Raw genomic sequence first — 18,329 nt, 5'->3', positions numbered from 1 at the left:
TTTGGCCTGATATGGTTCTCAATCAGAGGCAGGTGTTAGTCATTGTCTCTGATTGGGAACCATATTTAGGTAGCCTGTTTTGTGTTAGGTTTTGTGGGTGAGTGTTCCTGTCTCTGTGTTTTTTGCACCAGATAGGGCTGTTTCAGTTTTTTCACATTTCTTGTTTTGTAGATTGTTCATCTTTATTAAAGATGTTTACAAAGTAACAACGCTGTGTTTTGGTCCGCCTCTCTTTCCCCAGAAGAAAACCGTTACAGAATCACCCACCAACCAAGGACCAAGCGGCGTGGTAAACAGAGGCAGCAGCAACAGCAGCAGCAGGAGAAGCGACAGGTGCAGCAGGAGCAACAGCAGCAAAGGCAGCAGCAGGAGAAGCAACAGAGGCAGCAGCAGCAGCAGTGGGGAGGCTGCACTATTTGGAGAAATGGACTTGGGAGGAGATCCTTGACGGGGAAGGACCCTGGGCAGAGCCAGGGGAATATTGCCGCCCCAAAGCTGAGCTGGAGGCAGGGAAGGCAGAGAGGCGGCATTATGAGGAGCTAGCACGGCAGAGCGGCTGGAAGCCCGAGAGGCACCCCCAAAAATGTATTGGGGGGGGGCACAGGGAGAGTGTAGCAGAGCCAGGAGCCAGACCTGAGCCAACTCCCCCTGTTTACCGTAAGGAGACATGGATGTTATCGGAGCTATCGGCGAAGCTGAGGGCTGAGTCTGAGAGGGTCGAGGAGTTATTGGACAGAATGGAGGAGAGTGAACGGATGGGAGATGAGAAGACACTCGAGGAGGTGTTAATAGAATTGGGGGAGTGTGAAGAGGGAGAGCAGTTGATTTGGCGTAGTATGCAAGGCATTCGCCCTGAGGTGTGTGTCCCCAGCCCGGTACCACCAGTGCCGGCACCCCGCACCAGGCTGTCTCTCCGTCCCATCAACACAGGTGCTCCCGCCTGTCCGGCACTACCAGAGTTTCCGCCCCTCAGTCCAGAGGCGCCAGGGCCCCTCAGTCCAGAGGCGCCAGGGCCCCTCAGTCCAGAGGCGCCAGGGCCCCTCAGTCCAGAGGCGCCAGGGCCCCTCAGTCCAGAGGCGCCAGAGCCCCTCAGTCCAGAGGCGCCAGAGCTTCTCTGTCCAGCGCTGCTAGAGTCTCCCGCCTGTCCGGCGCTGCCAGAGCTCCCGCCCCTCAGTCCAGAGGCGCCAGCGCCCCTCAGTCCAGAGGCGCCAGCGCCCCTCAGTCCAGAGGCGCCAGCGCCCCTCAGTCCAGAGGCGCCAGCGCCCCTCAGTCCAGAGGCGCCAGAGCCCCTCAGTCCAGCGCGGCCAGAGCCTTCCTCCTCTCCAGCGCAGCCGGAGTCTCCCGCCTGTCCGGCGCTGCCAGAGCTCCCGCCCCTCATTCCAGAGGCGCCAGAGCCCCTCATTCCAGAGGCGCCAGAGCCCCTCATTCCAGAGGCGCCAGAGCCCCTCATTCCAGCACTGCCAGAGCCTTCCTCTCCAGCGCCGTCTGAGCTACCCGTCTGCCCAGCGCCGTCTGAGCCGCCAGTCTGCCCAGCGCCGCCAGTCTGCCCGGAGCCGCCAGTGCCGCCTGTCTGCCCGGCGCCGCCTGTCTGCCCGGTGCCGCCAGTCTGCCCGGAGCCGCCAGGATCAGTTAGGTCAGCCAGGATCCGCCATTCAGCCAGGATCCGCCAGAACTGCCAGGATCCGCCAGTCAGCCAAGATCCGCCAGTCAGCCAAGATCCGCCATTCAGCCAGGATCCGCCATTCAGCCAGGATCTGCCAGTCAGCCAGGATCTGCTGGAACCGCCAGCCAGCCAGGATCTGCTAAATTCATCAACCTGCCTGAGCTTCCCCTCAGTCCCGAGCTTCCCCTCAGTTCCGAGCTGCCCCTCAGACCAGTGGGGCCCGTTGTTAGGGTTCCTAGGCCAAGGTTAGCAGCGACGGTCGCCACTCAAGGGACTCTAAGGAGGTGGACGAAGACAATTATGGAGTGGGGTCCAGCGCCAGAGCCGCCACCGCGGACAGATGCCCACCCAGACCCTCCCCTATAGGTTTAGGTTGTGCGTTCAGAGTCCGCACCTTGGGGGTACTGTCATGTTCTGACCATCGTTTGTGTGCTTTCCTTGTTTTAGTGTTGGTCAGGACGTGAGCTGGGTGGGCATTCTATGTTGTGTGTCTGGTTTGTCTATTTCTATGTTTGGCCTGATATGGTTCTCAATCAGAGGCAGGTGTTAGTCATTGTCTCTGATTGGGAACCATATTTAGGTAGCCTGTTTTGTGTTGGGTTTTGTGGGTGAGTGTTCCTGTCTGTGTTTTTTGCACCAGATAGGGCTGTTTCAGTTTTTTCACATTTCTTGTTTTGTAGATTGTTCATCTTTATTAAAGATGTTTACAAGTAACCACGCTGCGTTTTGGTCCGCCTCTCTTTCCCCAGAAGAAAACCGTTACATCAGCACTGTCAACACTTTGATAAGCCATGAAATGTTCATTCTCCCTACTTCCACTACTGCTACAACCAGCACTGCAGCTGCAATGAATGAGTAGGAAAGTGTATCTGTAGGCTTGCGTTGTTGTTGTTATTAGCGGCTTGTGTCTCTTTTAATAGCGAGGAATATTTAACTTTCTCTGTGCATTACATAGAACTAATGGGGTGCAAGGCAACATTCTCCATCAGCTGGAAGACGGTGTCCCTTTTTGGTCAGTGTCAGTGGAGGAAAGGGAGAGCGGAGGGACGTTGAGAGGCGGACCATAAGTCTGCTGTTGTCTCCCTCCGCTGAGACTGACCATCAGATGCAGGCTCCATCAGCCCAGTAAAATAAGAAAAAGCTAATTATAAAAACGTACGCTCACTCAGCTGTGCCTCACAAGTAACAAAACAAATGATCTATTACCGGCGTGATCATATAGCCTACCTCAAATGTTGAAATATGAAATAAAAATGGTCTTAGAAGAACAACAATGGATTGGCAGGGCAATATACAGAGAATGTTTTGGGCCTACTGCACAAACCTCACTACTACAGTACTGTTTTTAACAGGTTAATGTGACACAGGCTTACGTTTTAAAGTCACGTCCCCAACAAAATGTAACGGTAGATCTCGGCTTCCATTTTCACTCAAAGTGATCTGGACTCAAAGAAGGTTGGTGACCCCGGGTCTATAGAATAAATAATGCATGCGTACCAAACCATGGTTCCTGCTTAATGTGTGTATAGAGTATCTCTATAGTGAATGCAGGATGGTCAGGGAAAGGGGCTCATTGCTTACAGTACTTATAATGTCTATCGTGGATCCACTGTAACAAACTGAGGACATACTGGTCTACATCAAATCAAATCAAATCAAATTTATTTATATAGCCCTTCGTACATCAGCTGATATCTCAAAGTGCTGTACAGAAACCCAGCCTAAAACCCCAAACAGCAAACAATGCAGGTGTAAAAGCACGAAGCAAGTACATAACAGCGGTCTTGTCTTTAGTCACTCCCTGTATACTGGATCAAATCTGTGTGTTATCAGGGCAGAAGCTACAGTGTGATGTATGTATGCTGACCCCACTCTGCTCAGTGCATCTAGAGTTAATTGCTATGGTGAGAGAACAATGGGGCTGTCCTGGCCGCTACATTATCTATGGTGAGAGAACAATGGGGCTGTCCTGGCTGCTACATTATCTATGGTGAGAGAACAATGGGTCTGTCCTGGCCGCTACATTATCTATGGTGAGAGAACAATTGAGCTGTCCTGGCTGCTACATTATCTATGGTGAGAGAACAATGGGGCTGTCCTGGCTGCTACATTATCTATGGTGAAAGAACAATGGGGCTGTCCTGGCCACTACATTATCTATGGTGAGAGAACAATGGGGCTGTCCTGGCCGCTACATTATCTATGGTGAGAGAACAATGGGGCTGTCCTGGACGCTACATTATCTATGGTGAGAGAACAATGGGGCTGTCCTGACCGCTACATTATCTATGGTGAGAGGACAATGGGGCTGTCCTGGCCGTTACATTATCTATGGTGAGAGAACAATGGGGCTGTCCTGACCGCTACATTATCTATGGTGAGAGGACAATGGGGCTGTCCTGGCCGTTACATTATCTATGGTGAGAGAACAATGGGGCTGTCCTGGACGCTACATTATCTGCTGTGTCACTGCTCCTTGTGTCTCAGGCCACTCCGGTTAATTGTAACGCCTCCCGTTTGTAACTAAAGCCAATTCCCTCTCACGATGGGGTTATTTCATCCAGGAAGTTGTTGAGGACACACATGCACACACACGGTGGCTTGTGTCTTAAGAGTGTCTGCATATGTCATTATGTGTGTGTGTGCGTACTCCCGGATGTGTGTGTGTGTGTGTGTGTGTGTGTGTGTGTGTGTGTGTGTGTGTGTGTGTGTGTGTGTGTGTGTGTGTGTGAGAGACTCACTAGATCTCCATTAGTGCATATTGGTAGGCTGAATGTTATTTCTGGTGGTTGTAGCACTAGGTAGGAATGTAATACTGTTTCAGGAAGTAAAGAGTAGGAACCAGTAGTAGTAAATGAATGGTAGTGACCAGTGGTGCCAGTGTTAACTGACCTGAGCCTGTGATCCGTTCAGCATCAGGTAATAGAGCTTGCTGAGGATACTCTGCTGGAGCTGGTCCCAGGACATGGTACGCTCCTCTCTCATGAGGAAGGGAGGGCCGAACCTGGAGGGGGGGGTTGGGGTGAAGGAGAGGGAGGGAGAGAGAGAGAGAAGGAGGGAGAGAGGGAGAAGGAGGAGGGGAGAGAGAGGGAGGGAGGAGGAGAGGGTCAGAGAGGCGTGAAGGAGAGGAAGATGGAGTAGGGGAGAGGGAGAAGAAGAGGTAGCGAGATAAGAGAGAGGGGGTAAAAGAGAGAGAGGTAGACAGAACGGGATAAAAAAAATACTATGTTATTCTGCAGTTGTTTGAGAGAGGCAAACATACGTTTGGATTTGCACAAAGTAGAGTACATTACAACCCTGTGGCCTTTTGAATGTGAAACGTAGTTAAGCAGGTCTCTCAACTCAACATGTATTTAATGACCACAGGACTACAAGTGAAGAGAAAGCCAGTATTTTCAATGTGGCACTGTAAGCATATTTCAGGCATGAGAACATTTTGGCTGAGAATGTCGTTTTTAAAATGATGGATTTACATTTCCAATAGCATTGTGTGGATTTGAGAGAGAACTAGTCAGTGATCCGAATGAGAAAACCTAGAAGAAAGCACTTTCATTCAATGAATTGAACATATTTTCCATCTACTGCTTAGATTGGTTTTCTCATAAAAGCAGAGGAGCCTGTTTTGAGACTTCAATGTGTGTGTGTGTGTGTGTGTGTGTGCGTGTGTTTGCGTGTGTTTGTGTGCACACATGCGCACCTGGTGTGTCTGTGTGAAACATAGTCTGTCCTCGCGACCAGCGCCATTCTGTCCCTCAAAGCGGTTTATTCGAGTGAGCAGGCAAGCCATTGGCCCAAACTCTACCTCAAAGATCTATGATCACCATCCATTCAAACGTTCTGTTAGACACAAGGTGAGCCCAGGGTGAAAATCCTCAAATGATGACCAGGATGTAACAACTCAATGGGCTGGTTACCTGGACACATTCCTGGAGAATCTCTATTGCATTTTAGTCCAGGACTGAGCTGAGCTTAATCTGTGTCTGTGAAACGGGCCCAATATCAACCACAGCAGCGTATTAATACCAGTATGTGGTTATGAGCGGTAGGTTTTGCCTCTGTTGTAGAGACAGTTGGGGGGTATATTTGACAGTAGGTTTCTGTCAAACAGGCAGCAATCTGGGACAACCACAGTTGACATGTGCCAGTCATGGGGCCAGTCACAGACCACCAGTCTCCCCATGGGGCGAAACATAAACACACGTGGCTAAAATGGGGCCTCCACAGGTACTCAAATATCCTCCTGACATTAACAAGCTGACCGTGGGACTATCCCTCCTCTGGTTCCCTGTACACACACACACACACAGACACACACACACACAAATGAGCATACACACTCAAGAGGAGTACGTGGAGGAGGGAGCAGACAGACAGTATATGACAGCATACAAAACTCAAAATTACTTTTTGATTGACAAGCATGGGCCAATAGTGGGCAGTTGGCTGGAGTGAGTGTCTCTCTCTCTCTCTCTCTCTCTCTCTCTCTCTCTCTCTCTCTCTCTCTCTCTCTCTCTCTCTCTCTCTCTCTCTCTCTCTCTCTCTCTCTCTCTCTCTCTCTCTCTCTCTCAATTCAAGGGCCTTTATTACCATGGGAAACATATGTTAACATTCCCAAAGCAAGTGAAGTAGATAATAAACAAAAGGGAAATAAACAATACAAATTAACAGTTAACATTACACTCACAGAAGTTCCAAAATAATAAAGACATTTCAAATGTCATATTATGTCTATATACAGTGTTGTAATGATGTGCAAATAGTTAAAATACAAAAGTGAAAATAAATAAACTAAAATATGGATTGAATTTACAAATAGTGTTTGTTCCTCACTGGTTGCCCTTTTCTTGTGGCAACAGGTCACAAATATTGCTGCTGTGATGGCAGACTGTGGTGTTTCACCCAGTCTGTGTAATCTGAGGGAAATGTGTCTCTAATATGGTCATACATTTGGCAGGAGGTTAGAAAGTGCAGCTCAGTTTCCACCTCATTTTGTGAGCAGTGTGCACATACAGTAGCCGGTCTTCTCTTGAGAGCCAGGTCTGCCTACGGCGGCCTTTCTCAATAGCAAGGCTATGCTCACTGAGTCTGTACACCATTACATAGAACTAATGGGGTGCAAGGCAACATTCTCCATCAGCTGGAAGACGGTGTCCCTTTTTGGTCAGTGTCAGTGGAGGAAAGGGAGAGCGGAGGGACGTTGAGAGGCGGACCATAAGTCTGCTGTTGTCTCCCTCCGCTGAGACTGACCATCAGATGCAGGCTCCATCAGCCCAGTAAAATAAGAAAAAGCTAATTATATAAACGTACGCTCACTCAGCTGTGCCTCACAAGTAACAAAACAAATTATCTATTACCGGCGTGATCATATAGCCTACCTCAAATGTTGAAATATTAAATAAAAATGGTCTTAGAAGAACAACAATGGATTAGCAGGGCAATATACAGAGATAATGTTTTGGGCCTATAGCCTCGGTCTTGTCTTTAGTCACTCCCTGTATCCTGGATCAAATCTGTGTGTTATCAGGGCAGAAGCTACAGTGTGATGTATGTATGCTGACCCCACTCTGCTCAGTGCATCTAGAGTTAATTGCTATGGTGAGAGAACAATGGGGCTGTCCTGGCCGCTACATGATCTATGGTGAGAGAACAATGGGGCTGTCCTGGCCGCTACATTATCTATGGTGAGAGAACAATGGGGCTGTCCTGGCCGCTACATTATCTATGGTGAGAGAACAATGGGGCTGTCCTGGCCGCTACATTATCTATGGTGAGAGAACAATGGGGCTGTTCTGGCCGCTACATTATCTATGGTGAGAGAACAATGGGGCTGTCCTGGCCGCTACATTATCTATGGTGAGAGAACAATGGGGCTGTTCTGGCCGCTACATTATCTATGGTGAGAGAACAATGGGGCTGTTCTGGCCGCTACAATATCTATGGTGAGAGAACAATGGGGCTGTCCTGGCTGCTACATTATCTATGGTGAGAGAACAATGGGGCTGTCCTGGCCGCTACATTATCTATGGTGAGAGAACAATGGGGCTGTCCTGGCTGTAATCTGAGGGAAATGTGTCTCTAATATGGTCATACATTTGGCAGGAGGTTAGAAAGTGCAGCTCAGTTTCCACCTCATTTTGTGAGCAGTGTGCACATACAGTAGCCGGTCTTCTCTTGAGAGCCAGGTCTGCCTACGGCGGCCTTTCTCAATAGCAAGGCTATGCTCACTGAGTCTGTACACCGTCAAAGTTTTCCTTAAGTTTGAGTCAGTCACAGTGTTCAGATATTCTGCCACTGTGTACTCTCTGTTTAAGGCCAAATAGTATTCTAGTTTGCGCAGTTTTTTGGTTAATTCTTTCCAATGTGTACAGTAATTATCTTTTTGTTTTCTCATGATTTGGTTGGGTCTAATTGTGCTGCTGTCCTGGGGCTCTGTAGGGTGTGTTTGTGAACAGAGCCAGGACCAGCATGCTTAGGGGACTCTTCTCCAGGTTCATCTCTCTGTAGGTTTAGGTTTTGATAATTAGCGGGTATCGGCCTAATAGTGTTTTACGTTGTACGCAGAGGATATTCTTGCAGAATTCTGCATGCAGTCTCTCTCTCTCTCTCTCTCTCTCTCTCTCTCTCTCTCTCTCTCTCTCTCTCTCTCTCTCTCTCTCTCTCTCTCTCTCTCTCAGACATTGAATAATTCAAAGCTGTTTACTGGGATTTACAGTATTTGGTTTCTCTCAGGAGCGATGCTCCCTTTGATTCTCAGTAGGAAAAAATACATGTTTTAAAATATGTCCAAACATGATGACCTATATTACCAATTAGTGGAAAAAGATCAGAATTGTTCTCCCTGTGTAAATGCAACCTGTGTACTGTGAACTGGAAAATGGAGCTCGGAGCATGTCCCCTTGGGCCCAGTGGGTACTCGTTACAGCTGGAACTAGTAAAGAGAGAGCAGAGCTTTTGCCCTGATAAAATACACTCTGTTCAAACTGTTGGTGCATATTGTTTATCATAACTCCTCTGTTCACCCATGAGATACTGTTTCGCTATAAACTAAAAAGGCTTGTTTGATTCACACCTAACCTCATATTTTCAAAATGACCTCTCTCCATCCCACCCAATCCAGACTCCCACCCACCCAATCAACCAATCCAGATTCCCACCCACCCACCCAATCCAGACTCACCTGACGGCCTGCTGGCCAGAGCCTGCCGTGTTGCAGATTACGAGGAGGACCTTGGTGGAACCACCGTGGTTCAGAAACTCTGAGGACAGAGTGGTCGATGGGGGTATCCTTTTACCCTCTGGCCCAGAGGTGTACGGCGAGGATGGGAGGCTGTGGTGGAAGCCTGAGAGAGGAGAGAGAGGTTAAAGGTTAGACACGGGTCGAGAGAGGTCAAAGTTGAGCTCAGACACAAGGCCGTATACATAACGGGGGTAGCTTGTGCCAGAGTGTGCTCAAGAGGGGTTCTATCAGGTCTCAATGACTCAATATGAAACCACCCACAACTGTGAAAACTAACTGTATCAAGTGAAAATCATTATACAATGGAGCAACGATTGTGGTTTACCCAAAGGGTGGCATTGTAAAATTGACATCTGTTACGACATGTACACATTAATCGTAGGTAATAGCTACAGGGGGAGTGTGTAGGAGGCTGAATCTCTGTCTCCCGGGCAACGTACATATTGTAAATGTTGACATTATCTGAGGTTTTAATTAAACACACTTGTCCAACGCCGCCGAGCAATTAATCACTGTCGCTGTAGAAATGTGTCACACACACACACACACATAAACAAGTACACACACACAGCGGTGCATGTACTGAGGAACTCTAATCATTCAGGAGCACAGGAAGTGTACTGTAACATCGTATCATGTCAACTCAGATATCGAAGCTGGCAGAGAAAAGGCCACCACTTGAGTATCAACGGATGTATTCACCAGTGCATGGCCTTTGGTGAGTAAGACTAAGTGAATGAATAATCAAGTATTCCATTTTAATCAAGTACCCCCCCCATGCCAGACTCGTCCCCCTCTCTGTTATTGAATTCCCCAATGGGAAGGTAAAAGGCACTGAAAGGTCAAAGTCAGCTTCATTTCAATCCACACAGAAAGGCTAGCCTGTTACCACGACAATAAGGAGCATAAGCAAATAATTAAATACTAAGGACACAAAAGCTTACTTCTCCCACAAGACGATACCACTATGCTATTTTAAACATATACAAAACCTACACTTCTATGTCCTAAAATGACAGTGCTTGGGATAGCTGAGTCTGTGAGGAGTGTGGGTGGGTCTGTCTGTCTGGCTGCTCTATCTTCCAGACAGGGTCTGAGGGGAGAACCCCATGCCAGACTCCCATTCTCACAACCTCGCCCTCATCCCTTCTTTCTCAGCCAGCCAGGAGAGAGGGATATATAGAGTGAGAGAGAGAGAGAGAGAGAGAGAGAGAGAGAGAGAGAGAGAGAGAGAGAGAGAGAGAGAGAGAGAGAGAGAGAGACAAGGAGGAGAGAGTAGGAGGGCAGTGCTAGTAGAAGGGGAGTGTCACTGAAGTGTCTCTTCAGGGACTGAGCTGTTTAATTACAATTCTCACACTCCCACAGCTCTTCATCTCCATCTCCCTCCCTACTTCTGTCTCTCTATCGCTCTCTTTCTCCACCCCCCTCTCTTTTTAGACCTACTATTACACTATACTTTTTCCACACGCAGACACACACACTACAATTATCTCTCTCTCTTGCTTTAGCTATTCCATTGATGCTTTGGGGCTTACCTACTCCAATATTCCATTGATGCTTTGGGGCTTACCTACTCCAATATTCCATTGATGCTTTGGGGCTTACCTACTCCAATATTCCATTGCTGCTTTGGGGCTTACCTACTCCAATATTCCATTGATGCTTTGGGGCTTACCTACTCCAATATTCCATTGCTGCTTTGGGGCTTACCTACTCCAATATTCCATTGCTGCTTTGGGGCTTACCTACTCCAATATTCCATTGCTGCTTTGGGGCTTACCTAATTAACTTAATTGTATCAAAACTGCAGTGAACAAAATCAGTGTCTAGAGTTGATATACACTACCGGTAAAAAGTTTGGGGTCACTTAGACATTTCCTTGTTTTTGAAAGAAACATGGAATTGATCAAAAATACAGTGTATACATGGTTAATGTTGTAAATGACTATTGTAGCTCGAAACAGCAGATTTTTTTGGAATATCTACAGTACATAGGTGTACAGGGGTCCATTATCAGCAACCATCACTCCTGTGTTCCAATGGCACATTGTGTTAACTAATCCAAGTTGATCATTTTAAAAGGCTAATTGATCATTAGAAAACCCTTTTGCAATTATGTTAGCACAGCTGAAAACTGTTGTTCTGATTAAAGAAGCAATAAAACTGTCCTTCTTTAGACTAGTTGAGTGTCTGGAGCATCATCATTTGTGGGTTCGATTACAGCCTCATAATGGCCAGAAACAAAGCACTTTCTTCTGAAACTCGTCAGTCTGTTCTTGTTCTAAGAAACAAAGGCTATTCCATGCAAGAAATTGAAGATCTCGTACAACGCTGTGTACTACTCCCTGGCTCTAACCAGAATTGAAAGAGGAGTGGGAGGCCCCGGTGCACAACTGAGCAAGAGGACAAGTACATTAGAGTGTTTAGCTTGAGAAACAGACGCCTCACAAGTCCTCAACTGGCAGCGTCATTAAATAGTACCCACAAAACACCAGTCTCAAAGTCAACAGTGAAGGGGCGACTCTGGGATGCTGGCCTTCTAGGCAAAGTTGCAAAGAAAAAGCCATATCTCAGACTGGCCAATAAAAAGAAAAGATTAAGATGGGCAAAAGAACACAGACACTGGACAGAGGAACTCTGCCTAGAAGGCCAGCATCCTGGAGTCGCCTCTTCACTGTTGATGTTGAGACTGGTGTTTTTCTTTCATCAGCACAACAGTTTTCAGCTGTGCTAACATAATTGCAAAAGGGTTTTCTAATGATCAATTAGCCTAATTAAATTATACATCTGGATTAGTTTACACAACGTGCCATTGGAACACAGGAGTGATGGTTGCTCTTAATGGCCCTCTGTATGCCTATGTAGATATTCCATAAAAAATCTACCATTTCATGCTTCAATAGTCATTTACAACAATAACAATGTCTATACTGTATTTCTGATCAATTTGATGTTATTTTAATGGACAAAAAAAATTGCTTTTCTTTCAAAAACATGGACATTTCGAAGTGACCCCAAACCTTTGAACGGTAGTGTATACTGACCAAAAATATAAACACAACATGTAAAGTGTTGGTCCCATGTTTCATGGCCTTAAAATAAAAGATCCAAGACATGTTCCATACACACAAAAAGCTTATTTCTCTCAAATGTTGTGCACATATTTGTTTACATCCCTGTTAGTGAGCATTTCCCCTTTGCCAATATAATACATCCATCTGACAGGTGGGGCATATCAAGAAGCTGATTAAACAGCATGCTCATTACACAGGAGCACCTTGTGCTGGGGACAATGAAATGCCACTCTAAAATGTGTAGTTTTATCACACAACACAATTCTACAGATGTCTCAAGTTTTGAGGGAGGGTGCAATTGGCATGCTGACTGCAGGAATGTCCACTAAAGCTGTTGCCAGAGAATGTAATGTTCATTTCTCTACCATAAACTACCTCCAACACCATTTTAGAGAATACGGCTGTACACCCTACCGGCCTCACACCCTACCACACCAGCCCAGGACCTCCACATCCGGATTCCTCAGCCACGGTATCGTCTGAAAACAGCCACCAGGACAGCTGATGAAACGGAGGAATATTTCTGCCTGTAATTAAGCCCTTTTGTGGAGAAAAACTCATTCTGATTGGCTTGGCCTGGCTCCCCAGTGGGTATGCCCTCCCCGCCCCTCCTATGGCTGCGCCCCTGCCCAGTCAAGTGAAATCCATAGATTAGGGCCTAACGATTTTTTTTCAATAGATTGATTTCATTATATGAACTGTAAAATTGTTGAAATTATTGCATGTTTGGTTTATATATTTTGTTCAGTATAGAAGATGTAGGGATGCAGGGTGGTCGCACGAGGACATTGGAACACTGTAGCACACTGCACCAGAGCACCCGCAGCACCTGTCTCACATTCAGATAGGAGGAGGGATACGTATTGTAATGAACACCAAAATAACTACGGCTCTAATATATATATATATTTTTTTACAGTAACCCCCAGGGATCTACTTCTTCACCGCAGTTACCAAGGCCTACTTTTTTTTGCTTCACTCCTTTAAGCTAGTTTTAATATCAGAGCCTTATTTAAAACTGTGTTCCCTGAAGTACCATCATGGCGGATGACGACTCGATTATCTCTGTCTGACAAGATAGTGAGAATATATGAATACTGGCTCATTGATGATAACTTGACATACTAGTCTCTTCTATGACAGGGGGATTAAAACATAATACTTTTGAGATGTCAGTAGAAAAATAAAAGTGGGTTTACAACCTATTTGTGAATATAGGTCATAGGCATAAAGCTGTTGTTATCTGGCGAGCCTGCAGGCACATACAGAGCTGCTTGAGTTTATTCTGACCATAAATTTCCAGCTGGTTGTTGTGCCTGTGACTGCTGAATTGAATGCTCAACCGAAATCAATTATTACTGTGTACTAGTAAATATCACAAAATCATGCTTTTCAAATGCTTTTCTGCTCCTACAAGCTTAGCCGTCTTGGTTTGTCACCTAGACGAGTGACCCCTGTCAATTCTGTCCACACTCTGTGCTAAAAATACCCAGGGGGTAGCTCTAGACGAGACAGACGTCGCAACATTTCCTGTGTCTGGTTGCCGTCACCGCAGGTGACCAGAGGACACCTGAGTTGTCTGCTGCCTGAGTAAATGACAGATGGAGGAAGACAGCAGAGAGAGAGAAAGAGAGAGAGAGAGAGAGAGAGAGAGAGAGAGAGAGAGAGAGAGAGAGAGAGAGAGAGAGAGAGAGAGAGTATAAACCTGCCACACCTGCTCCCCCTTGCCGGATCCCAAACCTGCAAAAAAAAATAAAAAAAATAAAAAAAATCTCATCACTGCCACACCAGGTCCCCAAAGACCTCCGACCCCTATGATTGATTCCACGGTTGCCTCCCGGTATCTCGGCAACATGTATCTTGATAAAGTATCTATCTGTGCTATCTATAGTGAATTAGTAAAAAAAGGAAATAGAGTCTTGGGTCTAAAATCCAGTAAATTATATGACACCGACAGTCAGAGATTATAGAGGCTGTAAGACAAGCAGGGGAAGAGCTGGCTCACTGATGGAATGTTGGTATGTGGTTGTGATTGTGATCAGGCTGATGCATCCTCTGTGGGTGTATAACTAGTCTAAAACCACAACTACACAACTGGTCTATTCACATGGATGGCATTCTTTACTGACTTTAGACCTGTGCCCTCCCTCTTTCTGAATGGCTATCGCCCCATCCTGCCTAACTCTGATTGGATTGTGGAAAATATGCCATGACACTACTCCGGATGTTTACTCAGAAGTAAACAATAACGATGAGGAAATCAATTAACTCAAGTTTCTGACGTAACAGTATATCAGTGACAGAGATGAAACACCATGGCCATGCTGCTAACAGCTAAAAGACTGTCTTTCAACATACAGTTGAAGTCGGAAGTTTACATACACCTCAGCCAAATACATTTAAACTCAGTTTTTCACAATTCCTGACATTTAATCCTAGTTAGGATCACCACTTTATTTTATGAATGTGAAATGTCAGAATAATAGTAGAGAGAATGATTATTTCAGATTTGATATCTTTCATCACATTCCCAGTGGGTCAGAAGTTTACATACAATTAGTAGTTGGTAGCATTGCCTTTAAATTGTTTAACTTGGGTCAAACGTTTCGGGTAGCCTTCCACAAGCTTCCCACAATAAATTGGGTGAATTTTGGCCCATTCCCCCTGACAGAGCTGGTGTAACTGAGTCAGGTTTGTAGGCCTCCTTGCTCGCACACACCTTTTCAGTTTTGCCCACAAATTGTCTATGGGAATGAGGTCAGGGCTTTGTGATGGCCACTCCAATACCTTGACTTTGTTGTCTTTAAGCCATTTTGCCACAACTTTGTAAGTATGCTTGGGGTCATTGTCTATTTGGAAGAACCATTTGCGACCAAGCTTTAACTTCCTGACTGATGTCTTGAGATATTGCTTCAATATATCCATATCATTTTCCTGCCTCAACTTAGTGTATGTAAACTTCTGACCCACTGGAATTGTGATACAGTGAATTATAGTGAAATAATCTGTCTGTAAACAATTGTTGGAAAAATGACTTGTGTCATGCACAAAGTAGATGTCCTAACCGCCAAAACTATAGTTTGTTAAAAAGACATTTGTGGAGTGGTTCAAAAACAAGTATACAGTGGGGCCAAAAAGTATTTTACACTCATAATACAGTGGGGCCAAAAAGTATTTTACACTCATAATACAGTGGGGCCAAAAAGTATTTTACACTCATAATACAGTGGGGCCAAAAAGTATTTTACACTCATAATACAGTGGGGCAAAAAGTATTTTACACTCATAATACAGTGGGGCCAAAAAGTATTTTACACTCATAATACAGTGGGGCAAAAAGTATTTTACACTCATAATACAGTGGGGCAAAAAGTATTTTACACTCATAATACAGTGGGGCCAAAAAGTATTTTACACTCATAATACAGTGGGGCCAAAAGTATTTTACACTCATAATACAGTGGGGCCAAAAAGTATTTTACACTCATAATACAGTGGGGCCAAAAAGTATTTTACACTCATAATACAGTGGGGCCAAAAAGTATTTTACACTCATAATACAGTGGGGCAAAAAGTATTTTACACTCATAATACAGTGGGGCAAAAAGTATTTTACACTCATAATACAGTGGGGCAAAAAGTATTTTACACTCATAATACAGTGGGGCCAAAAAGTATTTTACACTCATAATACAGTGGGGCAAAAAGTATTTTACACTCATAATACAGTGGGGCCAAAAAGTATTTTACACTCATAATACAGTGGGGCAAAAAGTATTTTACACTCATAATACAGTGGGGCAAAAAGTATTTTACACTCATAATACAGTGGGGCAAAAAGTATTTTACACTCATAATACAGTGGGGCCAAAAAGTATTTTACACTCAATACAGTGGGGCAAAAAGTATTTTACACTATAATACAGTGGGGCCAAAAAGTATTTTACACTCATAATACAGTGGGCCAAAAAGTATTTTACACTCATAATACAGTGGGGCCAAAAAGTATTTTACACTCATAATACAGTGGGGCAAAAAGTATTTTACACTCATAATACAGTGGGGCAAAAAGTATTTTACACTCATAATACAGTGGGCCAAAAGTATTTTACACTCATAATACAGTGGGCCAAAAAGTTTTTACACTCATAATACAGTGGGGCCAAAAAGTATTTTACACTCATAATACAGTGGGGCAAAAAGTATTTTACACTCATAATACAGTGGGGCAAAAGTATTTTACACTCATAATACAGTGGGGCCAAAAAGTATTTTACACTCATAATACAGTGGGGCCAAAAAGTATTTTACACTCATAATACAGTGGGGCCAAAAAGTATTTTACACTCATAATACAGTGGGGCAAAAAGTATTTTACACTCATAATACAGTGGGGCAAAAAGTATTTTACACTCATAATACAGTGGGGCCAAAAAGTATTTTACACTCATAATACAGTGGGGCAAAAAGTATTTTACACTCATAATACAGTGGGGCAAAAAGTATTTTACACTCATAATACAGTGGGGCCAAAAAGTATTTTACACTCATAATACAGTGGGGCAAAAAGTATTTTACACTCATAATACAGTGGGGCCAAAAAGTATTTTACACTCATAATACAGTGGGGCAAAAAGTATTTTACACTCATAATACAGTGGGGCCAAAAAGTATTTTACACTCATAATACAGTGGGGCAAAAAGTATTTTACACTCATAATACAGTGGGGCAAAAAGTATTTTACACTCATAATACAGTGGGGCCAAAAAGTATTTTACACTCATAATACAGTGGGGCCAAAAAGTATTTTACACTCATAATACAGTGGGGCCAAAAAGTATTTTACACTCATAATACAGTGGGGCAAAAAGTATTTTACACTCATAATACAGTGGGGCAAAAAGTATTTTACACTCATAATACAGTGGGGCAAAAAGTATTTTACACTCATAATACAGTGGGGCCAAAAAGTATTTTACACTCATAATACAGTGGGGCAAAAAGTATTTTACACTCATAATACAGTGGGGCCAAAAAGTATTTTACACTCATAATACAGTGGGGCAAAAGTATTTTACACAAAACAGTAAAAAGTTTTTACACTCATAATACAGTGGGGCCAAAAAGTATTTTACACTCATAATACAGTGGGGCCAAAAAGTATTTTACACTCATAATACAGTGGGGCAAAAAGTATTTTACACTCATAATACAGTGGGGCCAAAAAGTATTTTACACTCATAATACAGTGGGGCAAAAAGTATTTTACACTCATAATACAGTGGGGCCAAAAAGTATTTTACACTCATAATACAGTGGGGCAAAAAGTATTTTATACTCATAATACAGTGGGGCAAAAAGTAAACTCATAATACAGTAAAAAGTTTTACACTCATAATACAGTGGGGCCAAAAAGTATTTTACACTCATAATACAGTGGGGCAAAAAGTATTTTACACTCATAATACAGTGGGGCCAAAAAGTATTTTACACTCATAATACAGTGGGGCAAAAAGTATTTTACACTCATAATACAGTGGGGCCAAAAGTATTTTACACTCATAATACAGTGGGGCCAAAAAGTATTTTACACTCATAATACAGTGGGGCAAAAAGTATTTTACACTCATAATACAGTGGGGCCAAAAAGTATTTTACACTCATAATACAGTGGGGCAAAAAGTATTTTACACTCATAATACAGTGGGGCCAAAAAGTATTTTACACTCATAATACAGTGGGGCAAAAAGTATTTAGTCATCCACCAATTGTGCAAGTTCTCCCACTTAAAAATATGAGAGAGGCCTGTAATTTTCATCATAGGTACACTTCAACTATGACGGACAAAATGAGAAGAAAAAAAACTGAAAATCATATTGTAGGATTTTTTATGAATTTATTTGCAAATTATGGTGGAAAATAAGTATTTTTTTAATAGTGTATGTAAACTTCCAACTTCAACTGTACTCTTAGAAAAGAGGTCTCCAAAGGGGTTCTTCGGCTGTCCCAATAGATGCGTTAAAGGAGTCAATCGAACACAGTCGTTTCATTGACCAGATTGGCGCACATTCAACATATCTGATCGAACAAAGTTAATATTTGTCAAATGGTTCCCATTCAACTTTCAAACTACAGTATTTCTATCCCAAGTACTTCTGATGATGGGTTTAAATAGCTCATCATCAATCATTGAAGAACTGCCTTGTAAAAGCAGATGGGAGATATGTGGGCTGAGCCATTGAGCACAGCTGGGCCTTTTTCTTCTCAGTATTCTCTTCACCACCCATTAGCAGATACATCCACAACCTGTGTGTGTGTGTGTGTGTTGGTTTAAAGATGCTTGCCTTGAGTGTG

The 18,329-nt window shown here is 44.1% G+C and overlaps 1 protein-coding gene across 1 annotated transcript in view; it reads right to left on the bottom strand.

Annotated features, from left to right (window-relative positions):
* Window positions 1-18,329, bottom strand: part of LOC118389431 (ubiquitin carboxyl-terminal hydrolase 43-like) — a 139,684-nt gene that overhangs the window by 22,768 nt on the left and 98,587 nt on the right. Inside the window, exons 7-8 of the mRNA XM_052490361.1 lie at window positions 8,841-9,003; window positions 4,556-4,667 (exon numbers count right to left, since the gene is read on the bottom strand). Coding sequence (XP_052346321.1) covers window positions 4,556-4,667; window positions 8,841-9,003 — 275 coding nt within the window. The remainder of the gene's footprint in view (window positions 1-4,555; window positions 4,668-8,840; window positions 9,004-18,329) is intronic.

The sequence above is a fragment of the Oncorhynchus keta genome, chromosome 32 (assembly GCF_023373465.1).
Source record: "Oncorhynchus keta strain PuntledgeMale-10-30-2019 chromosome 32, Oket_V2, whole genome shotgun sequence".
NCBI lineage: Eukaryota > Metazoa > Chordata > Actinopteri > Salmoniformes > Salmonidae > Oncorhynchus > Oncorhynchus keta.
The sequence above is the reverse complement of the archived record's forward strand: the minus strand, read 5'-3'. Positions and strand labels throughout refer to the sequence as shown.